The sequence below is a fragment of the Musa acuminata genome, chromosome BXJ2-4 (assembly GCF_036884655.1).
Source record: "Musa acuminata AAA Group cultivar baxijiao chromosome BXJ2-4, Cavendish_Baxijiao_AAA, whole genome shotgun sequence".
Classification (NCBI taxonomy): domain Eukaryota; kingdom Viridiplantae; phylum Streptophyta; class Magnoliopsida; order Zingiberales; family Musaceae; genus Musa; species Musa acuminata.
The window spans coordinates 4753199-4779997 of NC_088341.1; the positions used below are offsets into that span (position 1 = coordinate 4753199).

At 39.0% G+C, this 26799-nt stretch overlaps 3 protein-coding genes across 7 annotated transcripts; 1 reads left to right on the forward strand and 2 right to left on the reverse strand.

The window, feature by feature from the left end:
- Positions 1-408: 408 nt before the first annotated feature.
- LOC103980758 (SURP and G-patch domain-containing protein 1-like protein) lies at positions 409-7184 on the forward strand. Of its 5 annotated transcripts, none has more exons than XM_065103053.1 (9): positions 409-593; positions 900-1393; positions 3564-3690; positions 4068-4174; positions 4273-4416; positions 5396-5530; positions 5793-5972; positions 6423-6601; positions 6744-7184. In XM_065103053.1, exons 2-9 carry the CDS (start codon positions 985-987, stop codon positions 6768-6770), a joined length of 1308 nt encoding a protein of 435 aa, XP_064959125.1. In that variant the 5' UTR covers positions 409-593; positions 900-984; the 3' UTR covers positions 6771-7184. The 5 variants fall into 5 exon arrangements, with proteins under 5 accessions (XP_064959125.1, XP_009395530.2, XP_009395532.2 ...); XM_009397255.3 differs by having other exon boundaries at positions 924-1393; XM_009397257.3 differs by having other exon boundaries at positions 931-1393; positions 4273-4410.
- Positions 7185-8194: 1010 nt separating this feature from the next.
- Positions 8195-11308, reverse strand: LOC135609618 (large ribosomal subunit protein eL6x-like). Its single transcript, XM_065103055.1, has 4 exons — positions 10749-11308; positions 10554-10660; positions 8649-8830; positions 8195-8552 (listed from the first exon to the last, which is right to left on the reverse strand). Exons 1-4 carry the CDS (start codon positions 11291-11293, stop codon positions 8397-8399), a joined length of 990 nt encoding a protein of 329 aa, XP_064959127.1. The 5' UTR covers positions 11294-11308; the 3' UTR covers positions 8195-8396.
- A 231-nt stretch (positions 11309-11539) lies between these two features.
- Positions 11540-13747, reverse strand: LOC135609617 (high-affinity nitrate transporter 2.3-like). The gene is made up of 2 exons (XM_065103054.1): positions 12205-13747; positions 11540-12072 (listed from the first exon to the last, which is right to left on the reverse strand). Exons 1-2 carry the CDS (start codon positions 13365-13367, stop codon positions 11703-11705), a joined length of 1533 nt encoding a protein of 510 aa, XP_064959126.1. The 5' UTR covers positions 13368-13747; the 3' UTR covers positions 11540-11702.
- Between the last annotated feature and the right edge of the window lie 13052 nt (positions 13748-26799).

Genomic DNA, 26799 nt, shown 5'->3' on the forward strand with positions numbered 1-26799 from the left:
AGTCACTGTAATTGCTATCGTTCCTTGTGCAGGCGCTGTAGGCTGCCTGATGTCTATTGAGCTACCCAAGCTATCATCTGCAAGCGACATCACACCACCATTTCATCGCCCTCGTGTCTTTTACATTTAATACTATTTACATGGATACTAGAATATCTCAATATCCTCATATGTTTTTCACTTCTAATATTACTATTTAGATAAATCATGCATCTCCTACCTTCCATCTGTGTCTAAAAACTATTTATTTAGATAAATCTTAATTTGAGAAACATATTTACCATAATGAAATAATCATCGATTTAAACTCGTATAAATAAATTAGAGACTCGTTACATTTTGTATCGGATTTGTGATGATCTGTTGCTGGCGATATAACGGATCGAGCAGCGCTCCGATATAAAACGCCCTAACACGGAGACTTTCTCCATCGCTCTCCGCCCTCAATCCCTAAATTTTGCTATCCTCCATCGATTTCGATTTCTCCTCAAGGTTCGCAATCCGTCTCTCTCCGTCTCTGTAGGGTTCTCCCGATCCATCTTCCTCCCTCTCGTTTTATCTGGGATTGGAGATCGACAGCGTTGTTGATTTAGGTATGCGAAAGAGAGATCTTTGCCCAATTTTTCCTCGATTTTTATCGTTTTTTCTTTTATTTACTTTAAATGAGCGACATCCGAGTTTTAGATTTTTAAGGATCGGCTCGATCGAAGTCTCCCCCAAGTTTTAGATTGTTTAGGGTTTCTTGCGGGGCCGTCTCGTATGGATTGGATTGGTTTTCGTGGACGATATCCGATCTTTTGACTCTGTTTGCATGAAACCCTAATTGAAGATCTTTCGCCAATTTTTCTTCGATTATTATTTCGTGACTGCTGAAGATTTTATGATGCTTGCTTTATAAGCCCTCTTTTAATCGGAACTGAAAGGATGCAGCTTTTGGTTCCCAAGTTGCGTGATCTGAATTGAGTTCTTTAAGAGAGATCGACGATGGAGAAAGGAGACAAGTCGAGTTTGTTTGTTAATGATGGATCTTTCATGGAAAAATTTAAGCAACTCCAGCAAGAGAAGGTCCCAGCTGCTGCAGCTGATCGGTCTAAATCTAGCACTTCGGCCACCCCTTCTGTTGCCCTGAAACCTTCTGTTATTGTTAACAAAAGACCGCTGGAAGTTAAAGTAAAGGATACGAAGAAGGGAAGCACTCTGACCTCCGGTGGCAAGCTTGCCTTCAGCTTGAAGCAGAAGTCGAAGGTTGCAGCAGCGCCAATTAAGTTTGTGACTGATGAGGAGGAGGAAGAGGCTGCGGAAGCCGAAGCTGTTTCTGGAGATGAACCCATTAAGCGCCAGAAGTTGGGTCAAAGAGATATCATTCAGTCTTTGTCACAACAGCAGGATGTTGGTAATTTGTTGTTCTTTGCATGATCTTTTGCAGTGAATTAATGTTTTATGGGAAGTGTGTTGCAGCTGCTTTCATTTTTCTATTTAGCTATGTTATGATAGTTATTTTCTTTTTCATGCATTTGGATTCATTGTGGAATTTTTTAGCTTTAATATGTGAAACATGAAAAGTTTAGTCATTGGTGATGGATAAAAGCTATCACCCCTTCCTAGAAGAAGAATCAAAAGCGTCTTTACTTCTATTACTCGTTTATGATGGTTCGTCAGATAAAAACCTTGATATGATTGATACACGTAAAACTAGATATATGAGGTTTTTTTTTATACTTGTAGTGGACAGGATTTGTTGGTAGTGCTCATAACTGAATGATCTGCTGATACATTAGTTATATGCATGAAAGTTTAAGGATTGTCTATGCCATATCCGTTTACCTCGTGAAACGTAAATCATGAAATCATAACTTGATTTTGGTTTTGGGTTTTGTTATTTTTAGTATTTGATATAAGTCTTCTTTTTTGTATTAAGAAGAAAAACTTCTTATTTGAGTCATCTAGCTTGTTGATGTACATGGTTAGTCTTATTGTGCCAAATCAATTCAGGTGAAATTTTTTTTGAAGTTATTCATAGACGGCAGTATGAATTTAGGTAGAACAAGAAAATTTTGATATGCTTGAAAAAGCACTCATTTGTTTTCTTTTTTGTTTCTCTAAACACATCCTTTCTCATTTTGAAACCAAGACACCACATTTTTCCTATATGCCATATATTTAAGCTTTCTACACAAAGCTCAGCCATCAAGATAAGAATATGCAGAACATAAATTGGTATGGTTTGCTAAATTGCTATACAGTGCTATGAACTTTTGCATATTAGCACAAAAAACATTGTGTACGAAAGGATCAGAGGGCATTTCAATTTGAAAGCAAGGATCCTTACCTTGGAAAAAGGACATACAAGGTTATTTTGAGCTTGAAACAGGTGTTCCCGGGCAGTCTCTGAATAAAGAATAGATAAAGTAGGAAGGTATAGAAGGGATAGGTCATTATAGTTCAGTATTGATGTTGCTATTTATGAAGTATCACTGAATTCCTTGGTGAAAGAAATATGAACTGCCTATCGGCATCCCAGAAGTAAGTGATTAGGGTCAGTCACTGTATAACATCATTCAAATAAAAATGCAAAACTCATATATGTTGGAACAACAAAAGATCATTAAAAAGACTAAAATTTGCTTAGTTGAGGAACTATAGACATTATTTACGTTATTAGAAGGAAGGACAAGAAACAGACGTTCAAAATGCACCCCAGTTTTCAACTGTTTTAAGGATGTAAAGGTGTGGTGGTGGTGGCCTTCCCTTTCTGTTTTATAGTTTTTATTTTATCAGCAAACTCTCGGCTTGTAGGGGTAAATCCATGTATTTTGACCTTTCCATATTCCACATTGGTTGGGCCCTTGTACATTAAACCATCCTTTTTACTTGGTTTATTATTATACTTATTTTATCTTGGGGTGTAGGTAGGTGAAGACGTGAGGGGTTGGATTGTGGGAAATAGACTGTTCAAGCTTCCATGATTGATTTATAATGCTATAATCTGGAGAGTGATTGTGATTTGTGAAATTACAGCTAGAATGTTTTGTTATGATGAATGGTGAACAGGATGTGTTGCAATAAAAAAAAGGGTCCATTCTAGTTCTTGTACATTTTCGTCCATGCTTTCATCCATAGTCTCTACAGTTTGAAGAGTTGGACACACTTCCCACATGATACAGGGAAAGACAGATACTATGCCACCAACATTATCAGACTTACATTTTAGATTTTGACTCCTATAAATTAAAAAGTTTTGTTGTTTTCACTGAAAATTTGAGCAACTCTTGTGCCTGACTAACATAGGATTCTCCTGGTAATCATTGCTTTCCATTTTAACATATGATATTGGCACCAGGTCTTGCTTACTGAGCTCCATTAACTGTCAGCATGATTTGTGCCAGACATTCTTGAAACTTCTTTGTCTCATGAATGCAGCCTGTGTCTTTTAAGTGTCTATCGACATTGATGGAAGGGATGTTGGTTGAAAGAACTCAAAATGTGGCAGTGCTGCTACAACAGTAATTTGCATTCCCTTGTTCATGCTCTTGGTATTAATCAGTTATTTAAGTGACATGCAGCACCATCTCCTCCAACTGATCCAGCAGTAAAGAAAGTTGCAGATAAGTTGGCAAGTTTTGTTGCAAAGAATGGTAGGCAGTTTGAGAACATCACACGCCAACGGAATCCTGGGGATACACCTTTCAAGTATGAATTCCTGAAATCTCTCAGTTTTCCAATGTTCTCCTCCAAGTGTAGTTTGCATTAACTAGATCTATAATTAGTTTGATGCTTCTGTTAACATGTTACTGCATTATTTTATGCTGGGCAGTCCTTTCTTCCATTATTAAGGAGTACCACGAATATTAAACTGTCCATTTGAATACTTAGAGAAGACATTGTGTGGAATACAGCTATCTTCTTTTCCAGATACTATGTGAAATGAACACTGACCGTCAGTTCATTATTAGGTTTTTTTCCCCACTAGATATGCAATTGGAACAATATGATGTTTGTTATTTATTTTTAAGAGTGTACTTCTCTATGAGGATAGTGTGCAAAGAGCTTAACATGGATTTTTGCAGGTTTTTGTTTGATTCAAGTTGTTCAGATTATAAATACTATGAGTATCAGCTCTTTGAAGAGGAAAAGGCTCTTGCACAATTGAAAGATTCTAAGGCATCAGATTCTGGTCGGTACCATCTGTGTGCTAATTTCTCCTTATTTTCCATATTTTCAATGGTAAATATAAGCTTTTATGTTAACATAATTCTCGACTTCTTATGGAAGCCAATGGAAGCACCTCAACTTCTAGAGTAGCAAGTGGATCTGAAAGGAGCAACATCCAACAACGTCCTAATTACCAAACCCCTGCTTCAGCTTTGTATGGATCTTATGAAGAATCTGGCTCTTCTGGAAGATCTTCCAGTTATGGTATCCTCATCTAGCTTGTATTGTCCTGTTAAGTAGGTTTTGATGCCGAGTATAAATGGTGTCCATCAGTTGGGTTTATATATGTCTATTCCTAAACCTCTTCAACCTGCCAGAAGGTCAAGGATCCCAGGACGAACCTGACCATAAGATATGATTTAGGGTGGGTTATCTTTGTTTGGATGGTCAAAAGTGACTTGTATAATTTTAGAAAAAAATTATAGAAAAAAGGTATATTTTCCATGATGTGTTGGTTGAGCATCATGTTCGACTAGAACCCTATCCATTCAGTCAACAGTTTAAAGATTGGTTGGTCCAGACTTGAACTTGGATTGAATGGTTTGGTTACATGGGAATACCATGGGTTGAGTTGAACTAATGTAGCCATGCTAGGGGTTTACTTCTTCTACTGCTTGATTTGACTTTTTAGATTTTATCATATGGATTTTATGAGATCATGCAGCCGATGAACATAAACATTCTTTACTTTGTTGGTTTGACACTCTAAAAAGCTTATAAATATTCACTTGTGAAGTGTGATTCCTTGCAACAATCATAGGACCATATTTTAGTGAAACCTTTATTGTGAATCAATTTATTGGTGGAGCACTTTTATTTTGACATAGCTTACAGATTTTTCAGGAAAACTTGCATGTTTATATTTGTAGAAAATCATGAAAAACCTGCATGTACGTGATGCTGAACACGACATTCTATTGTCTTTAGACAGTGTCATTACAATCAATGGCCTCCATAGGAATGTGACTTATAATGCAAAGGCTCTTGTTTCTCCTTTCTCTCTGCTAACCACAAGATTTTTCCAAGGAAAATGTTTGGTTTTTGTTGATTGTTTAAACTGCCTCTTCTCTTATCTACATATATGATCATTTGCCAAGGGTGGATCATATTCATTATTTATTCTTCATGATTGCACTTGTCTCCGGTGTTCTTCCTTGTAAGCTTGTAGATGTCTTGGTATCAGGTGAGTCCAGTGGGTCTTCACCTGCAGATCCCATTGCAATGATGGAGTTTTACATGAAGAAGGCTGCTCAGGAGGAGAGAATAAGGCAACCGAAGCAATCAAAAGATGAAATGCCACCACCTGCTTCTCTTCAAGGTTTGTTATTCTGAATTTTGTTATTATTCGATATATGATAGCGCCTTCCAGTGGATGTAGAGGCAAATTCTTGAATCAGCTTAAAGTATACTCATTTTGCTAAGAGTAGTTCCTGTTTCCCTTGTTTATGTTCTAATATTCTGTGGAATATTGAATATGAACAATTTCATGCGTGTAGCTTTTCTGTGGTGGTAAAAATAAAAACGATGTTACCTTGAGTTCCAAGGTAGTTCTAACGTTTTTCCCTTTTGTGGTTTTGTAGCTCCCCTTAAAAAAGGTCATCACATGGGTGATTTCATTCCACCAGAAGAGTTGGAGAAGTTTCTGTTTTCTTGTAATGATGCATCTGCACAGAAAGGTGCTAGAGAGGCTGCAGAAAAAGCAAGAATCCAGGCTGACAACATTGGGCATAGGCTTCTATCTAAAATGGGTTGGAAAGAAGGTATGGTTGAACCTGTAGTTGATACTATTTTTCCACTTATGGTGAGACATTTTAACTCGCTTCTGCCATTTGTCCAACTATTCTTGGAGTTATCTCTAGTGCCATTATCACTTCAACCAATGGATTCTACTTTAGCTATCTCTTCTCTTGATGAACCTTGATCTTAGATTTGTGTTGAGGAATTATAGCCCATGAACAAATTGTAATGATCTGCTATAGTTCATGGTTTATTTTGTTTTTCACATGGTAGGCTTGCATTGAGAACCAACATAATTCACTTTTTTTTTTGTGGTATGATGGAAATCATCAGAGCTTCTGCCATCAGTAGACACACATTTATTGTAGCAACAGTTTAACATGTAAATATACACGGGAGCAGGATAGAGCTTTTACTTTTATGTTATTTTTATTCATTTGTTTTTCCTTTTGGAAAACCTGGTCTGCTTGCAGGTGAGGGACTAGGCAGTGACAAGCGCGGACGTGCAGATCCAGTGATGGCAGGTGAAGTGAAGAAGGACAATTTAGGTGTTGGTGCACAAAAACCTGGCGAAGTTACTGCTGATGATGATATATATGAGCAGTATAAGAAACGGATGATGCTTGGTTATCGTCATCGTCCAAACCCACTGGTAAAGCTCCTTCATTTACAATTTTATCTCAGGATTATTTTTAGTTGTCTGTGGAATCTGGTTGTAGATGACCACACATGATCAAATGCAACGACCATCAACTTGATACTAATGTATGAGCTTTTTTGACATGATACCACAGAACAATCCACGGAAATCATATTACTAAATGGAGGACTAAGCAGCCACTGAAGCTGGAAATGGAAGGCCTGCTTTTTATCCACCCAAAGTTTGCTTTTCCTGTTGATGGATATCTTGAGCTTCCTTCAGAGGCCGGTAGAGAATATATGCTGCAAGCAGGCTTGTCAGACTGCATCGTGCATTAATAACTGCTGCAAAGAGCAATGAAAAGTTTGGGGAATCAACTCAACATTCTTTGAGAGAATATTACCGAGTGCATGAGTGCTCAGGCAGTATTGAAACTGGTGCATGTAGTGTCAAGTAGGATCTGCTGCATTCAAAGAAGCTTGACTGAGAAGACTTTTTCTTTGCTTGAGTCATTCATGTGTTTCAACTTTCCTTCTCCACTGACGCTTGCATTTAACTTGATCTACCAAAATTATGTTTGGTGTTTGCGTGGTAATTATTGTGTGGATCAGTCGATGAAACTATCAGCTGATGTATCGGTCAGATGCAGGAGTTCCAGATTACTCTCCCATCTTGTAATCGATTTTGCTGGAACTCGGATTCGAGTCCTGGAAACACTCAACTGCCAAATAATCTGATGAGACACCTCGATGATTAGAATGTTGTGTGAGCAGTCTTGAGACATGGATACGGAGTCGCTACTAAAAGAAACCATAGGCAACCCTGCTAATAATGATGGAAGCGGACCCACACCTAGTCAAGACTCGAGGCAAAAATTAGAGGCGGGTGCAGCTCCTCCTGTATCCAAATAAAAGCTTCATACACAGCGGAAATCTTCTCACTGTTGGGTTCTTTGTCAATCAGTGCCTCCTCCCCTCCCCTCTCCTCGCCACCTCCATATGACGTGGCTATGCCATATCCCCCTCCCTCAATAAGGCAATCGATCGTCGGTCTCCCCCTTACTCACAAAGATGAGGAGCTCCTTGTTCACATCGCCCTCTAACACACCCTCGAAGATTGAGGAGCCATGGGTCCCACTCCTTTGTAGTGGGAACAAGGGGGATGCATCGACGACACAACTATGGTAGTGAGAGGCAATGAGGCAATGATGATCAACAATGAAAAATAAACATCCTATAATAAAAAATCATTCGATAAAAGTTCAATATTGCGAGTTTTTTTTAAAAAAAATCTAGTATTTTATCTCTTTTTCGTGAGACTGACATTGACATTTCTAATAGAATTAGCATCTTTTACATGAGTGTACATGCAACAAAGTAACAAATTTAATGAAAGATTCTCCTCGTTCACAACTACCAGTCACTCTCCAGAGAAACCCATATAACAAATTGATGAAACACATCACAATGTTTTCCAATTTGGATGATCAAAGAATACCGAACCATATCAAATCACAGAAACTAGCATTATATTGGATTTGGATCTTTGAAACACAAACAAAAGGCCATCACGTTGAAGGAATGCAGGATCCAAGGAAGGGTTACATTAAAAGCCAATGCAAATCTCTGAAAACTATAGATTCACTTAGTGGTAAATTTCCAACTGAAACATTTATAGCTGAGAAGAATTCTCCAGTTGAATAGAAAAGCATGAAACAAAATTCAGGATCCTCGTGACAGTCTAAGCTCCAGGCAAACCAGCAAAAACCAAAATAAAATTGTAACTAAGCTGAAATAAATTCTTCATTCTAGAATACGAGCTCATGGGGTTTCATCCCTGACCTAAGTGAAAACCTTGCACCTAAGTAGGTCTTCAAGTCTTCGACTGCTTCGATGGCTTTTATCAATGGGGTGTCCACAGACTTTTGGTCATCCTTCTTCTCCTGAGGGAGTCCCTTTGTTTCCTATATTTTTCAAGGGAATAAGAGGGGCAAGAATAAGGCAATGAACTTATAGAACACTTGTAATTGATCAACATACTGATATGGACAAAGACAAACCTCTTTCTCACTCTCGAAAAATTCACCTTCGCTCTTCTTTGCCGTCTTCTTTTTCTCCTTGGTGAAGTACTTATCATCAAACTTGTCAGTATTGACTTGTGATATATCAACTTTAGTGGACGTTCCGATGACATAAGCTTGATTTACTCGCCTTAGAGGCACTCCATTTATCTTGAAGGGCCCTATACAGATCCCCGACTAAATGAGATGCAAAACCAGGAACAACAGATCCATAATGCCACACTAACTCAAAGGTAGTTCTGGTCAGAAAAGCAATTAAACAGCAGTAGCTATAACAAAAAATCTTATTATACAAGGCAATGAGTCAAATAGTATTGCAACAAGCTCACTGTACACTAATTAATACTTTTGCCCTGGGCTGCAAAGCCTCGAAAGCTGCATTCTAATGCATTTCACGAAATTGAACCAAAAACAAGCAAAAAATAATTTCGATTCATAGTCAAAATCATTTTTACACCAGCTCTCCTATGATGTCAATGTCTCACTCTTTTGATTACTTTAAACAAGTATCCAACTGATGCATCAATTTTTTTTCTGATATCAAGACAGATAGACAGAAAGAGAGAAAAAGTGTGTTTTTGTGATCTTTGATATGACAACAAGAAAGCAGCTATTTAGTGCAAGGCACCCAACTTGATATTAAGGAACTGTGATTCGTAAGAAATTGGATCAAGTAAATGTTAAGACAAACTTGATATCTCGTTGGTGCTCTGAACTAGGAGCACAAAACAAAACAAACCAGTATTGACTTTTAAACAACACATGAAATTGGAAGGAAAAAATTGGATACTAAATTCTATAACCATGTCTTCTCTAATTTTGAGAAGGATGGAAGATAAAAATATAGGTTATCTTGAAGCTGGATTGTGATCCATAAATGTAAACATGGTAGGGCTTGGGCATAGCAGAAATTTGATATGCCCAGAGGCTGCAATCGGTTAAAAGACTAAAACAAACTGGCAGACTATCATCATCATCTTTTCTCCTGTTAACCTTTTCTTTCTTTTTCTTCTTTCTCTCATTTCTACACCTCAATTGCCCTCTCTCATAGTCATTGCTGGTGCTGCACAGCCCCAACTCTCAATACAGCTGTAGCACCTCTGATTGAAGCTATAGTGGTGGACAACATCACTAAGATGGCATATGCAGCAGCCCGACATCAACATTCAACCAGCCACTCCTATTACTATCGCTCAACCATACTCCTCTTCATCTTCTCCACCCTTACTTTTTATCCAAAAAGAATAAAGGGTTTTTGTTGCCATCAGCAGACTCTAGCCAAAACAGCAGTGGAGGAGATAGTGCATTTGGGGAAAGACATACGAAATCAGTTCACCTTCCTATCATAATTAACTACAAAAATGTCATTTGTACCCATTTAGTTGAATAGCTGAAATCCAACCAAATGCGGCCAATTATTGAAGAATCAAGGCTGGAAGTACATAGCTTTTTCTTTTTAGTGCAGCGAGAGAATAAATAGGTACCTTAAAAATTGCCAATACTAACACCATTTAGAATGATCCTGGAGACCTGTTCCTTCCATAAATACTGTTGTTCCAGCTAATAACTCTATGTGAGATAGCGATCACAAGTAAAATGCTTCAGGAAAAACGTTTCTTTGTCACATTATCCCCAAATCTATAATAGCATGCACTCATCAAAAAAACAGAAGCCGACTCAAAAAGGGCAAAAATTCATATGAACGAATGAACCATTCAACCGTCATTGGTTTAATGAGTTGATTTGCCAAGCAAAACTTGCAGTATAGAGGTTCAAAAGGATGCTAAGAATAACTTATGGTAAAAAAGAAGATAGCGAATAAAGGAGCAAAACAATAATATGAACACATTCCGATCTAATGCGAACGGATCCCGAGGCACTCACCAGTAACGAGCAGAAGCCCGGAAGGCAGCTGCTTGAGGAAGACAACCCTCTTCCCCATGAACCTCCCCGCGAGAAGGATCAGAACAGTCCCGGGAGTGATGCTCGCCCTAAATCACACAAGAGGAACGCATCACAAACACCGAACTGAGCACCACATGACAACAGCAAGAGACGCAGGACAACCCCGCCACATACCTGAGTTTGGTGGGCTTGGCCTTGCGGTGATTGGGGATGGGAGTCTTGACGTCGTCGGCGGGGTAAAACTTGGGGGGCTTCACGGCTGCCGGCGTTGTCGGCGCAGGCTTCAGGTCGTGGTGGGGGAAGGAACCGCCATGCTTGGCCTTGATGGCCCAGATCCCGCGCTTGTGGTACATCTTCGACCTCGAGAACTTGCCGATGCCTCGGATCAGGCTAGGGTTCCGGCTCGCCATCCTCGCTTTCTTCGGCGGCGCCATTGCGAAAGCAAGCGAGATCCAAACCCTAATACCAGCCGGCGGAGTAGCGGAGGGATTATATATCCGAGTGAGGCGGTAAAAGGAAACCCTAGCGAAGGGAAGGCTCATCAGATCATGATCATCTTCGGTGTGATGGACGGTCAAGATGAGGACAGTCCGCTCGATACGTGTCCGGAACTCAAGAATAGATTTAGCTGTTAAAAATTGCTCTGTAAAATGCGTTTGGGTCCGACGTTCGTCTCTTCCCCTTCCTCGGACCCTCCCTTCGATTCTCTCCTCACGCATCTCCCGAACACTCCTCGATTTCATCAGCCGTAATGACCGGAGCAAAATGGAAGCAGAAGCGGTTCTTGGCGTGGACTTGTTGTCGCTCGGTCACCCGGTAGAATCTATACGTGGAGTATGAGCGTCGTGAAAGGAGCGTTGAATAGTGTTGACGTTTTATATCGTCTTGAATTGGCGATTTTTTGTGCGAATTCGAGCTTTTTAGTGTCCATTGTTTTCGTTCTTGACGTGTGTTGCTCGGTAGAGTTAATGTTGAAATATAGCTTTACTCGTTGCTTTGTTGTGACTCAGGAAAACAAGATAGCATCTGGTAATCTATGGATGCTGGTTTCGACCACTACCAAGATCACATCTATGGACATCATCTCGAAGCAAAGTCCAGTAGGCTGCTCCCAGAGCGATTGCATGGTCAAGCATGTGAAGGCGTGTCGTCTGCAGGAACAGCGGGCGAAGAATCGCGTCTTCGGCCTCCTTCCCTCACGCTATTCTCTGCAAACTTGACGCTTGCCGAGTGGTACCCTCTTTCCTTCTCGTCCTCACTCCATTCTGCTGCGTAGTAATCTTCTGCGGTGGCCTTCGGCCTTGGGCCGCAGAACAATCCGCCCCACTGCGGGAAGTAGATGAGTGTGATGGGGAGCGTGCAGCAGAGGATCATGACGCCCATGAGAGTGATCCCTGTTTCCTTGGAGTACTTGCTACCCTTGAAGAATATGAGCTGCGTGATGACGGCGCCCACGTTGCCTCCCCCGCCGGTCATCCCTGATATCATTCCCAGAGACCTGCAGAACACCAGGTGTTTGATGAAAGAAGAACTTGAAGGGAAGATGGCTTTTTGTGTTGTCCTGCTTGCAGATTGTATGGAGTCGTCAGTTTCTGTGACGTTCATGGATCAACCATGGAGAAGTATGTACCTTCTGGAGACGAAAGGGACGACGCCGAAGGTAAGCCCACACGCAGCCTGCACGAAGAAGGAGAACAAGACCATGACGATGATGGCCGCGCTTAGGTTGTTCATTCGCCCCAGAACGATGCACAAGACTCCTCCCACGATCTGCACCACCCACAAGCTCCACAGTCTCCCTCGCATCCCGTATCTCCTCGACATCCAATCTGAGAGCAAGCCTCCGCCCGGCCGCGAGATGATGTTTGCCAGCCCAAAGCTCGCGGCGATTATCCCTGCGGTGCGGAGGTTGACGTTGAACTTGTCGTAGAAGTACTCCGCGATGATGTTGTCGATGGTCAACTCCACCCCGAAGCAGTAGCCGTAGGTCAACGCCAAGATCCACCCCCTGTAGTTGGTGACGGCATGGTAGAACACCTTGCGGAAGCTGTCCTTGTGCTTGTCCCCGGCCTTCTCCAGCTTCCGGTAGTTGCCGTTAGGCAAATCTTGGCCCAAGGCTATGACTGCGATCGCCGAGATCGTCTGCATGAAGCCCGGAATGAAGAAGGCGATGCGCCAAGCGGTGAAATTTGTGCTGCCGATGTGGTGGATGAGGTCGTATACGAGGGGCATGATGAGCTGGGTGGCGCCTCCGCCGAGGTTCCCCCAGCCGCCGGCGATCCCGTTGGCGACGCCCACCACGGGAGGAGAGAACATGGAGCTCATCCAGAACTGGGTGGAGACGAAGGAGGCGAGGGAGAAGCCGGTGAAGAACCGGACGAGAAGGTACGAGGAGGCGGAGTTGATGACGGAGGTGAAATAGACGGCGGGGGCGGTGAGGAGGGTGAGGGAGGCGGAGGCGAGGCGGGGGCCGACGAGGTCACAGGCGGTGCCCATGGCGAGTCGGGCAAAGACCGCTCCGGACACGGAGGCTATGCCGGCGTTGCCGATGTCGGTGGTGGTGAGGTTGAGGTTGTCCCGTATTAACGGGAGGAGGGGCGGAGCTGCAAAGGTGGAGACGAAGCAACAGAAGAAGGAGAACCATGAGAGGTGGAAGGCCCGCATGTGGGGTTTCGCGAAGGAGAAGAGCCAGAACTCCGTGGCCTTCTGCTCCGAGTCCACCGGCAGCTTGAAGTGGCTGCCCTCCGCGGCTGAGGACTCAACATGGAGCGAAGGCTTGCCCGAATCCTCCATTTCTTCTCTCCTCTCTTCAAATCTTACCTGGTTTCCCGAAATCAATCAGGAACCAGCAAGACTAGCCTTCGCAGCCTCCTTGCTCCACAAGAGTAGAAGCTGCACCAGTAGCAGGCCTTAAAGCTGCCGAGATTACCACAAAGGCTCACGAAACAAACAAGTCTTTGCGCATGACAGGAACAACAACGAAGCAAGTGGAGAACTGAACAAGGGGAGCTGTGCGGTGGGTGTTGACTTTTTGGTCTGGGATCTCCTTCCGCTGTTCTGAAAGGTTAAAGAGAAGCAGATGGATGTCATTCAATTTCAGTTTGTGTGAGAGAGACAGGTGGGGATTTGCTTGTTGTCTGGCTCTGGAAACCTCAGTGAGTTCCAAGGTGAGTGGGGAAGCGTAGATCGAATCCTTTTCCTTCTTTAAAGAAGATGCTTCACTAATAAATTGGTAGATGGGATCTGGAATTTAGTGAAGATTCGTTTTGCCTTCGACAAGTTCAAGGCATACATTCAATACATTTCTCTTGAAAGATCCAAGAGAACTCTGGAATCCAATAGAATCCAAAGGAAGCAAATCTTCGTCACGAAGTCATTTTGCAGGCCAACTTTAAATATATCTCACTATTACTTGGGGACGACGTAATACATGAAGTGACTATTGCTACAGTATAGATTGCTCATCTTTTATTGAGGTTTCAATGCAGTAAATGAAGATGAACCTCTCGTGATTCACATACTTCTTTGATTGGTCGAAGGGATGAACAAGTCAAACATGTAGTGCAGAGTCGACGGCGAGGAGTCAAAGCCCAATCTTGGGTCTCAGTTGTCAATAATTTCGGTGGATGAGAACAACCGCCATGACCGGCAACCTGCTTGCTAGCTTACTTCCTCGGTCCTTTCACGTCTGTTTCCAAGAGGCAGTGGGTTGGCCTTCAAACCCATGCGTTGGGCGACTCTTCTGCTTCGTCAAAGTGAAGCGGGGACTCGTTCTGATGACGCTTCGGTGACCCCAAGAAACCTGGTTGGTCCGCTGGATTCGTCTCCTGTTGCAGACTTCGATTTCATGGGATACAAGTCAATGGCAATTAAGTGTGGAGCTTAACCAGCTCGTAAATGGTGGTTGCAATGCATGCTACATCGAAAACCTGGAACTAGGGCAGGTACAGTGAAGGCGATTAGATTTAGTGTCGCCAAACATTCTATTCTACCTGGGTGTTTACTACTAGTAATGCTTTGTTTATGCAGTTAAACTTTTAGATGACACTGAATATATTACATGATTATAGATCATTTTTATAAATATGAAAACTGTAATTATGTTATTTTTATATAGAAAATTTTAATATCAAAATTAAAATTAATAATAATAAATTAAGATCAAAATTGTGTATCATTTTATGTTGGTCTACAAAATTTTAAATGTGCTATATAATCGAATGAAGAGGCAGTAATAGCATAGGATGAAATAGATTCTTTTTCTTTTCTCTTTTTATTCTTCACGACTAATATAAGTGATGAAATATAGACTAAAGAAAATTAAGAATAGATCTTGTATTGTATAGTTCATTAGAAGGTCTTATTTATTTATAAATAAGAATTTTTATTTTATTGATTGATAATTATAATCAGAATCTAATTAGATCTATAATCTATCTTACCTAATTAAATAGGATTACATAATTTAACATTCTCTCACTTAACTTATTAATTTGTAAGAATTAAAATATAAAAAAAAGAAAATTATTTAAAAATAATTTTATATAATTAAATTTTAAAATTTTTGAAAAGTATTTTTTTACATGGCCATGAATCTTAAAACTAAGCCTTATTAAATTTGAGTATTATTATGAGTTATAGCAGTTGTATGTCATCAATGTCATACTCTCTTTATGTATAATCTTTCCTAATGTAATCTAATAACTCTTGTAATTTATATTATCAAGACAATTCTATTATCATATTCAACTATAATATGCATATACATAAATATAAATATGATAATAGAAATAAATAATCTTAATTAAGTAAGTAAAAAGAATATTAATAATAATATTCACCTAAAAATGTATCATCAATTTTTTTATTAGTTGCTCGTAAGCTCATTATAAGAATATGTTACACTTTATGTTATAAAATTTTAATAAATTGATCAACAATCTTCAAAATAGTACTCAAGTTCTCAATTAACACATCTTGTTTCTATATTCATTCTTTGACTACTAAGTATTTATTTTAATATTCTTATAATCACTAGAGTACTCATCATTCTTAGAGAAAGAAACCATTACGATGTTATTACAAAATATCTTCAGTGCTCTAGTGATTGACTTAACCACAGCGAATAATTAAACTTCCATTATTGATAATAGGATAAGTGATTGCTTTACACTTTTTCAAGAAATTATCCCTTAACTTTTCTAATATCACTATTGTCAAATATCATTCATACATAAGATCAATATAATAAACTTACTCACACTTACTTTTCGATATATACATAAATCAATAGGATTTTTCTTGAATCGGAATAAAGTAACGGTTTCATGAAATTTCATATACCATTACTTGGAAATTTGTTTAAGGTCATAAATGAATTTTCTAAGTTTGCAAGCTCAAATTTTCTTTTCCTTCTCTACAAATCCTTTATTTTATTAATCTAGGTTTTCTTATCTAGATTCTTATTGAGAAATATTATCATTCATTTGATATAACTTAAGATTATAATAAGGTAATGATGTTATTGAATTTCAAAAAGATGGTAACTCAAGATTACACAAAATTTCAGAACCAATTGTTATTGAATTATAAAATATGCTGAGTTTATCATTATCAAAAGAAAGATGATATCCTAACTCATAAATTCTAGATAGAGAAACTATATTTTTTTAAAATAGTAAGAATATATCATATGTTTGTAAGATCTATCAAATGCAAATGATCTGTCTCTAGGTGTAAGCAATAAGTTCTCACTGTTATTACTTTCACTTTGAGTTAATTCCTCGTAACAATGAATTTTTCACAGTTTCTAGGTTATCAGAAATCCCTATATATTATTGGTAACATGAGTTAAAGTAATAGAATCAATAAACAAAATATTAGAAGAAACATCTATAATGTTTAATTTGAAAGATACAAGGGCCTAATTTATACTCTTTTTTTTAACCAAATATTACGTTTAATGTAATCCTTTTTCATATATCTTTTTTTAATAATAAAAGAAGCACTTTACTATGAATTTTTTTTTTTCATTAGTCCACTCAGCATTTTCAAACTCACCAAATTAATTTAGTGAATGATACTTCAATTTTCTTTTTTATTACTAACTCCTTAGAGTAGTAGTCAAAGTATTATGAGATATTTCCTACCTTAATCTTAATTCATCATGAATACTCATATTAGTTAGCTCATTCAAATCTTATTTATCTTTATTTGTATTATAGTGAATCTTAAATGGGCTAAATTGAGAAAAAAAAAAGAATTAAGAATGAACTGCACGTGGGAAGATTCATCCAAATTTATGTCTAATGCTTTAAGTTTCATAACCTTATCAATGATGTGATCATATATCTCTCGAGCACCATCATAATAAACTATAATTAGTTTCTTCATTAATATGCTATGACTTATCAATAGATTTAAATTTATCTTGAATAACTCTCAAATATTCTTATGTATTAGTTGTAAGCGATAATGAAGTTTTGATATTATTTACAATTATCATTTTTATAAACATTAGATAGAGCTTTTAGATCTTTCTCAAAGTATTCATTTCACTAATTTATTCCACAATATTTTCATTAATTTGTGAGCCTTTCAAAAAGCAATATTAGGTCAAGAATTAATATGTCTAGTGTGAATTGTAAATGTTTTAATCACTCTGAATAATTTAAACCAGAGAATATAGGGACACTAGAAGTATAAGAGACTATCGAAGGAAGTATAATTGTAAAATACAAAACAACATTAATACTGTGAGTTTCAAAAATATGATGACTAATTAATATTATTCATATTTTACCTATTAATATATCTAGTGTTCACTAAAAATTATTTATGGAGGACTAATATCTTTCTCATAGAATAGTATTATTATTTTTAAATATATAACCTAACATACAAGAATATATAAAATAGTATTATCCTACCTCAACACATAATTATTCAAGATAGATTTTTCTTCAGGATTATCTAAATCTCATAATTATATATGTTATTATGAATATTATTTATTATTATTATTTAAAATTAATTCTTTAAAATAATTTTATATATTGGTCTAGGCTACTTAAGTGGTCATAAGACCAATATAATAATATAAAATATAATTTAAAATATTCTATAAATAATAAAATATTTATTATAATTTAAATATCAAAACTTAAGGATATAAATTATTAATAATATTTACTAATTATTCTTTAATTTAATATAGATAAAAATAGTTCAATAAGAAGATAATAATTATTAAATATTAATCAACATAAAAAACTTATATGATGATTATAATTATGATAAAATATAAATAATACCTTTATATAAAAATAAATAAATATTATTTTATAATTTTCAATATATGTTTGTGAATAATTACATAAATATCCCATAATAATAATTAAAATTTGATTATCATAAATAAATAAAAATTATGAATATATCATATGAAACAAATTATAAAAGGAATCCATAATTTATTTTTTATTTTGTATAAAATCTTAAATTGGCCCAATCAACTCTATTTAATTAGGCAAGCTCAAAATAGAGTCACCCAAATTGAGTTTGATTGATTTGGGCCAAACACCAACCCAATTAGATTAGTCAAGATTAATTTAAAATTATCAATATTTAGTTGATCTAAAATCAAAATAAAATAATGATAGATTAGGATCAAGATTACATACCTTTCAATGCTATTGAAAAAACTTTATCAGATTCAATAATGCACTCTGTAATCTAATCAACAAGTAGCAATAATTGGACTCTCCTTCTACTCTTTCTTTCTATCATTCACATGGCTACTATAAGTGATATAATAAGGACTAAGTGAGATTGAGAATAAATCTCACATCATGTATAATCCCTAGGAGATCCTATTTATTTATAGGTGAGAGTAAAAGAGCCTGAATAAATAATTTAAAGAGTACCTCCCATCAAGGTATCTCCCAAGAAATCATACCATAAGTAAACTTTATTTTTTTTTACTAATAATCATAATCGAAAGTTAATTAAATCTATAATATATTTTACCTAATTAAATAGAACCACATAAACTAACAAATCTTATGAAAATTTTCAACTGTTGCCTCTTGATTGAATTTTGTTGAAGGTTAAGCTAAATTACTATGTATTGAAGATTCTAGTGAGATTCGAAGCTAATTTTAATCTTTATTAGAGCCTATAGCAAGTTTTGTGTCGAGAGAGATGACTAAATTTCAATCTTTTTTTATGTTGTAATTTGTATAACCACACCCAATATTCACCTTCAACTCATCAAACTCTCACTTTTATCTTACGTGTTAGGGTCTATCTCATTAAAAGTTTATAATGTATAAGGAACATGTCAAGTCGGCTTCAATCCAAGTCTGATTTTAAAAATATTTATATAAATTATCATAAAAAAACATTGTCAATCTATCATAAGCCCTTTTAATTAACAATAGAAAATTAAATCTCGTAGTATTCTTATGATTAAAAATTTGTTAAAAAGTATAAATGTCACCAATTAGAAAAATATGAAAAATAACAAATATTATCGAACAAATGAATGATATATTGAACTCTTTTTTTTTTATTGGTACCATATGAGATATTTTAATTTCAAGAAGGCTACTATTTTTATCTCAAAGAAAACTATTGTTTAATTAAAACTGACTTTTATTTTTAATATATAGATAATATAATCTAATATACTCATTCAGTCAAGATAAAATTTGGTTCGTGTGCATCTCTCCCCCATAATATACTACAAATTTGGGATTTGAGCTTATCGAAGCATGTTTGATGAAACAATTATAACGTTGCTCACTTTTAATGCTCTACAATCAATTTTCATGGATCATAATTCTATAATTTTGGCTTCCTCCAAGGAGTTCGAGCTTAAAAATTTACTGATGATTAGTGATATGCTAACTACCAGGATCTTCGTTCAATAAGAATAAGCTCATTAACTCTCTCGGAGTATTACCTGCTAGAGAATATAATGACATCAACCTTTACCTATCAATTGGTTACTGCCAATACATTGTCGTGGGTGGAGAGAAGTTGACGTCACCCTTCCCTAGTGATGAACGATAGGGCAGCAACATACCACCCCCAAAAGACCGTAACTTAGGGGGAGGTGGTACGGACTGATCATTGGGAGTAGTAACCCCCCGGTGATAAAGCCTATCTGCCCCCTCCCTAGTCGACTTGCACAAACAATCAGCGTCTGCTTGTCTTTGGCAACCATTAAAATTGACAAACGATGCCCCTACAATTTTCCTTCACCGACGACACACCATGGGAAACTGTACCAATTCACCATTCGCATAAATGAGCTACAAGAGGATATATATACCAATCCCCATCATCCATCGATGGCACATTCTCATACCAACGACCTAGCCGAGGTTACCAACCGATCCATCCTTAAAGGGCTAATAAAGACGGCCATGGGGGCAAAAGGCACCTAGCTTGACAAGCTCCTATGCATATTATGGGCGTCTTGAACCACTCCCAAGACCGGCTCGGACGAGTTACCCTTTAGCTTGGCATACAGCTCTGATGCAATACTACCACCCAAGATTATCTTCCCGACCCCCCAAATAGAGAACTTCAATAAAACCACGTCAGAGGAAGGACTCTAGGTCGAGCTAGACTTAGTTAATGAACTAAGAGCTGAGGCATATCTCTGAACTCTAAGTACAAGCAAGAGGTGGTTAAACTTTATAACTGCAAGGTCTGCTTGCAACAAGTCAAGGTTGGGGATCTTGAGGAAAGCTAATGCCAAGCTGGGAAGGGCCTTACCGAGTGATTGACGTAGTCCAAGAAGGGACTTACCACCTCAAGACCACGAAGGGCAAAACACTACCAAAGACTTGGCATATTGCCAACTTGAAGAAATTCTATCATTAAGACGATGCTCGCATAAGGCTAGGCATAACCCGTCCCGAGGGTCCCAACACATGCTAAAATAAAGAATTACATATCGAGAAGGAAGATTTTTATTAAAGAAGGAAAAGCATTAGACTTGGTCAGGAGCCCACAAAAAAGGTGTTGACTGTCATCGAAAGGGACCTTGACCGCCATTGGCATGTTGTCATCCTTGGGGGCGATATATGAAAGGGTCTTCCTCGACCTCCAACCTTGGGTACTTTGCTTTGAACCGTTCCAGGGCGATAAAGTACCCATATTAATATGAGGCTCACCCCGACCTCAAAAGGCCTTATTGGAATCCATCCGACTCCTTGTAGGTGATGATTATCCCCTTTTCTAGATCGGGGGCATGACACCGTTCCTCCTCCAAGCCTTCCTTTGCTTTTTGGGCCTTAGTCTTGGCCACCACCAGCTCATAAAAAAGGATCAACAACTAATCTTCCATTAAGCTACCCTTCTCCCAAGTGTCCTTTGCTTGTTGGTCGAGCTCGGCCAAGTGCCGCTCGGCATCTTCTAACTCCCAAGCTGCCTCCTCGCGCCCTTGCTCTACCTCGTGCAACTTTTTCTATGCATCCTCAAACTCTAGCTCGGCATCCCCGAGTTACTGTTAGACTAGCTCCAGTTGATTGGCTAACTTAGCAGCTCGAGTCATTGCCCCAACCATGGCAGTTGGCTACTCGGGATCATCGCGATCCTACCGAGAAGGGTTGACGACCTCCATGGATGGCTCTCGAGTCACCACCTTAGGAGCTCGTGACCCTAGTGAGGGGCCCAATCCCTTCAAGTACTTAATATCTGTGTCTGTAGAAGGAAAGACATCTAAACACAAGGTCAACAATAACATCAAGAAACAAGTAAGAGAAGACCAGTCTATATACCTTAGGGGGTCGGGCTAAAGCCTGCCTCAACCAACCAATCTTTGTCTATCCACCTCACCGCATCATAAGAGGAGAGGACCTCCCTTATGTGACGGACACTAGCAACCTCCTCATCCAACAGTGAGGGAGGAGTGTTGTCAATAGTCCATATCCACCAAGCAAGGGAGAAGCCCTACTCTTGACGGGCGCGAAGAAGTATCATGCCCTCCAACCCTTATTATTTGAGGGGTTGGGCGCCATATAGGAGGGTGAAATCTCCACCACTCGAGGCATGACACAATGATGGGGTGGAACGGGAGGTGTAGCCCCACTTTGAAGGCATCATAGGACAAACATAAGCCCCCAAGGATCAAGTTAAAGGGACGTTGCTCAAGTCAAGGGATTGACAACTCATACTCAATCGAGATGTAATAACAGGACTACAGTCGATCTAGGTAAGACTCGATCATGATTGAATCACAGTTATGAGCATCTTATATAGACTCGAGATCCCAAGGGCTTTTGGGTCTACCAAAGATTCATTTGCAAAGGAGGACAAATTAATATGTACTACCTTGGATTACATGAGGATGGAGCATTGACCTCAACAGATGGACAACTCGATGAATCAAAGCTAGGGTGAGAAGGCAAAGACATCCTAATCTAGTTTGGAGACATCGAAAGGTCACTGAAGGAGATGGAGAGAGGTCAATCAGCCCATCGGAGCTAATGACAAAAGGTCAAGTGGAGACTCTTAAAATCTGAGGGGGCAAAAGCTAAAGGAAAAGGCTAAGGCATAGAATGAGCTATTCCCCGAAGAGCGAAAGAAGTTTAAAGGAAGCCACCACCCCCCTCGCCTCCCAATAACTAAGATAGTTGTCCCCAATCTGGAAGCTTCCTGAAGGCGAGAATCCCCTCTCATAATGTCGCCTTGAGGAAGCCTCGACGACAACAAGACTTGAGCCCAACTATAAAGGGGTGAAGCTTTAAGACCCGCAAGGAGGGCATGGGCTGCTAGTCATAGGTGTCATACAAGCCAATCATGTGAGTGATAACATGTGTGACACACTGCATAATCTCTTGATTATTATTATTATTGATGTTTTTCTCACTTTATGTTGCATGTTACATATATTATTATGTCTATGAATCTGTGCAAGGGGAATCAGATCGCGATAAGATCATGATAATGAGACTGATTCACCTTTAAACATATATCATAAATAATACTGATCACATGTTACTCAAGAGGGATATCGAGATAACCAAATAGATTATTATGCTATATATCCATCCATATGATAGCGACGGTTGATCTCATAACTGCTCATGTTAGGATACTAGGGATATAGTATTGGTGCTTATTCGAGAATGAGTTCACTAATTGATATGCTCACAAAATTCTAAATGATTGATGATACCTCATTGATAGATAACAATTCCGTGGTCCTAATCGTGTGTCTGACCCTTAAACTTGAGATACCTAGGATGTCCTATATGAGTACTCCACTCTTTGATACTGGACTTATAGGTCTAGAAGTTTCAGATATAGCACAATCAATTATCAAAAGTGGTAGCCAATCTTAGGATGGTAATTGAGTATCGATAAATGATCATATGCTCTTGGTGATATGAGAGAAATATTATGCGTTCTTACTCATGTAAATCCCTAATTAGGGTCATTCGAATTGAGAGGGAAAAAATTCTCTAGAAGAATCCGATTAGAGCGAGACTCGAGTAAATTCCGTATAGGCCTAATAGCATCATGCCCAATATATAGTTTTTTGGATATTAGATGGATGAGGAACTATAGATACACGGTAGTTGAGGATAGACAGGTCTAGTAGATTGAATTTTCTTATATCCTTTAGGGACTACGGTGTAGTGGCCTAGTACATCCATAGTCAATTAGTCGAATGAAATATTATGAAAATAAAATTTTACTAAGTTAGAAGGAGTTCTGATAAGTATGACTTATGATCAACTTGATATTGGGTCTAGAAGGTCACACACATATGGTAGGTGTTGCGACGAGTAAAAGTTTAGATATGAGATGTCCGTTGGAGCCCATATCTTATTAGATATCTAGTAAGCTTATGAATTATTGGATCATGTAGATAGATTTAATAATAACCAATAAGAGATTATTGGATAGAGATCCACTAATCCAATAGGCTTGGGTAATTAAATAGAGATCCAATACCCAATAGGGTAGGATCTATTATGGTTAAGTAGTAGGAATCTCTATAAATAAGAGGGGACAAAAGATGACATAGGCTAGTCTTCTCTTGACCGCCCCTCCTATTCTCCTCTCTCTCCTCTCTTCCTCAGCTAAGAAACCTAATTTGGGGCATATGGACAGCAAGTAGGGTCGACCCTTTTTTATTACGATGCAGCCTTATAGTGCACATGGAGAGGAAGATCATGCAGCAATTTGACGAGCGTCATCACCCCATTTTCCATGTGGATTACCACTAGAGAGGAGCATAGTTGGCCTCCTTCATCCTCTCCTATAGATATGAGATTTTTCATGAATATATAATCTCCCTCTGTAACATATCTTACATGGTACGCATGGTTTTTCGATTGCGTATTTTTATGTACCAATCATTGCACGATGACAAGATATTTTCTGAAAAATCTAGGATTTTATTTTTTCTATTCTTCTACTATGCATGTGATACTTTATCCAGATTTTCCAACGTGGGTCTTGAGGCCTATTGAACCCCTAATAAGGCAAAAAAAAAAGCCCGCTACAATCTAACGTCTCCCTACCATCATGCTAGCCCTACCACAATGTGAAAGGATGATATGCTAGGATTCAATGCCTGACACCTAGACCAGCCGCAAGATGGTTCGGTCGATGAGGAGGCCCTAGCCAGATCGACCGCTATGACAAAACGACACCGATTTGCTATGGTGGAGGCCCCCGACCCACTACAACTGGGAAGAAGACCAACTATGGTGGGGATGAAGGCCCGCTATGATGGAAGCTCACTAGCCTGCTATGGTGGAAGTCCCCAACTCGCTATGATGGTGATGAAGACTCACTACTATGGGGAATAAAATTCGTCATGATGAAGATGAAAGCCTACTATGACGGAAGCGCACTGGCTTATTATGGTGGAGGCCCCCAACCCACTACAGCGAGGAAGAAGACTTGCCATGGGTGGGGACAAAGGCCTGCTATGGTGGAAGCCCACTCTTCCGCTACGATGAAGATGAAGACCCATTATGGTGGGGAAGAAGACTCACTATGATGGGGATGAAGGCTTTGCTACGACGGAAGTCCACTGGTCTGCTACAGCAAAAACCCTTGACCCACTACGATTGGGATAAAGGCTCGATACAATGGAAACCGTTGACCTACTATGACTGTGATAAAGACTCATTATGATGGAAGACCTTAACCTGCTATAGTAGAACCAAGGCCCATTATAGTAGAGGCCCTTAACCTATGATGACAGGGATAAATGCCCACCACGGTAGACAAGGCATGATACACCTGAGGTGTACAAGTTGGGAAATCCAACCCGCATCACAACGTTAGCTACGACGAGACATTAGACATCACAAGTGTGCAAGTCAAGAAGCCCAACCTATGCCTAAATGCCCTATTACAATAGGTCTATCAAATGAGGTATACCCAAAATGTGAAAATTAAAGAACCCCACCAAGTTAACCTCGACTGAATAAAAAGATCAAATAATGTGCCTCGAAGCCCTCTCTATGGAGTCTCGAAGCACACATTACAAGGGGAACGAATGATAGGTGATATGCTAACATCAGCCTTGATATGCCAACTGGCCACCAAGACGCTGATGTGGGCAGAGAGAAGCTAGCATCACCCTCTGCAGTGGCGAACAGCAAAGCGACAATATATCACCCTTGACAAATTGCAACTCAAGGGAAAGCAATACAAACTAGCCATCAAGAGCAGTAACCCCTTGACAATAAAGCCTATCTGCCCCCTTTCTGGTCGGTTTATATAGAAGATCATCATTTGCCTATCCCTAGCCGCCACTAGGACTGACAAGCAACGCTCCTATAGTCGTTCCTCATTGACGATGTGACACAAAAAACTATAGCAATATGTTGTTCACATAAATGAGCCACAAGAGGATGTACGGACTAGTCCCCATCAGTCGTCAATCTCCTTCTATCGATTGCCCAGGTATAAAAGTTGGTCCCCAAGGCCTGAGTAGGGGATCTGACTAGAAAATCCTATTGTTCCCACTCCACTAAAACTAACTTTACCATCGGAGGGGTTAGGTCAGGAAATCTCCCTAACACTGACCGCTTATACAAAGTCCCAGACGAAGTCAAGACATACCTTAACTCATCTCCAAAACCTCGAGGAAGCTAGGACCCACCTCGATCCAACTCGAAAGTCACCTCGAACATTCAACCGCTACCTCGTGATCTCATCGACTAGATCTTCCCTAACTCTAACCATCTCACAAAAATCATCATTTGGATTATCGGGAAAGCTCATGTTTTTGAGATAGAATCAAATCATGTCTATTCATGTGACGATGATGACACATTAAACAAATGATGTATATTCAAACTTCCCGAGGAGATTTATTCAAAACTTTCGGTTTGAGTTTTAAAGGTGTTTAAGTACGGAAGAACAAGATGGATCATATATCACCAAGATCCACATTAACAATTATGTATATAGTATCTTTTAGCAAATAATTGGCTACTTGACTTGATTCTTGATATAAAATTCAAACCATATATAGAGGTGAAAACAATAAAAAGCTTTTGAAGAACTTTTGCTATATATACATATATATATGTACTTGTACACAACTAAGGTTCCAGTTCGAACGATGAAGTTTGAATCGTCAAACTCTGTCGGCAGGATTAATAGTCCAACCAAACAAAATGATGATTACATTCTAAACATCAAACAAAGCAAGCATGATTAGCGGTGGGACGTCGGCATGGGCTGTTAAATCCCTTTAATTGCTGCATGTGTGCACGGGCGTGCGGCAAAGATTCCTTCGATCTCTCCGATGTCAAACCCCGAAGGTGTTGCTGACACAGATGGCTTGAAATGCCAGTATCATCTACATGGGCAGGGTGGGCACGTAGGTCCTCCTTGATGGCAGCTCCAGTGATGGAGGGTTGTACCGTGTGATGGTCCACATGGAGAAGAAGAAGAAGAAGGCAGAAAGGCTAGCCGAGGACCATCACTTTCCATGGGACGACATGAACAAGACAGTGAAGAGAGAGCTGAGGTTGATGATGATGATGGTTGGATGGAGGAAGAAGGAGAGGTGGGGCAGCGTTGTTTTGCTTTAGCTTATCATCCCTGGATCATGATCTCTGCTTGAAAAGGAAGCTTTGTTGTTGGTTCCTGGGGGCCATGGCGAAGTCTTGTGCATGCTTCTCCATGACTACCCCATGAAGACCGAAGACCTAAGACCAAATGATTGTGAGAA

Excerpts from the sequence above, each read along its gene's own strand:
- LOC103980758 (XM_065103053.1), top strand. The coding sequence starts at position 985 with ATGGAGAAAGGAGACAAGTCGAGTTTGTTTGTTAATGATGGATCTTTC. Across the intron at positions 1,394-3,563 it reads GTCACAACAGCAGGATGTTG|CACCATCTCCTCCAACTGAT; the intron begins GTAATTTGTTGT and ends AGTGACATGCAG. Across the intron at positions 5,973-6,422 it reads TAAAATGGGTTGGAAAGAAG|GTGAGGGACTAGGCAGTGAC; the intron begins GTATGGTTGAAC and ends GTCTGCTTGCAG.
- LOC135609618 (XM_065103055.1), bottom strand. The coding sequence starts at position 11,293 with ATGCGTGAGGAGAGAATCGAAGGGAGGGTCCGAGGAAGGGGAAGAGAC. Across the intron at positions 10,661-10,748 it reads GCCAAGCCCACCAAACTCAG|GGCGAGCATCACTCCCGGGA; the intron begins GTATGTGGCGGG and ends TGTGTGATTTAG. Across the intron at positions 8,553-8,648 it reads TTTTCGAGAGTGAGAAAGAG|GAAACAAAGGGACTCCCTCA; the intron begins GTTTGTCTTTGT and ends TGAAAAATATAG.
- LOC135609617 (XM_065103054.1), bottom strand. The coding sequence starts at position 13,367 with ATGGAGGATTCGGGCAAGCCTTCGCTCCATGTTGAGTCCTCAGCCGCG. Across the intron at positions 12,073-12,204 it reads GTCCCTTTCGTCTCCAGAAG|GTCTCTGGGAATGATATCAG; the intron begins GTACATACTTCT and ends GGTGTTCTGCAG.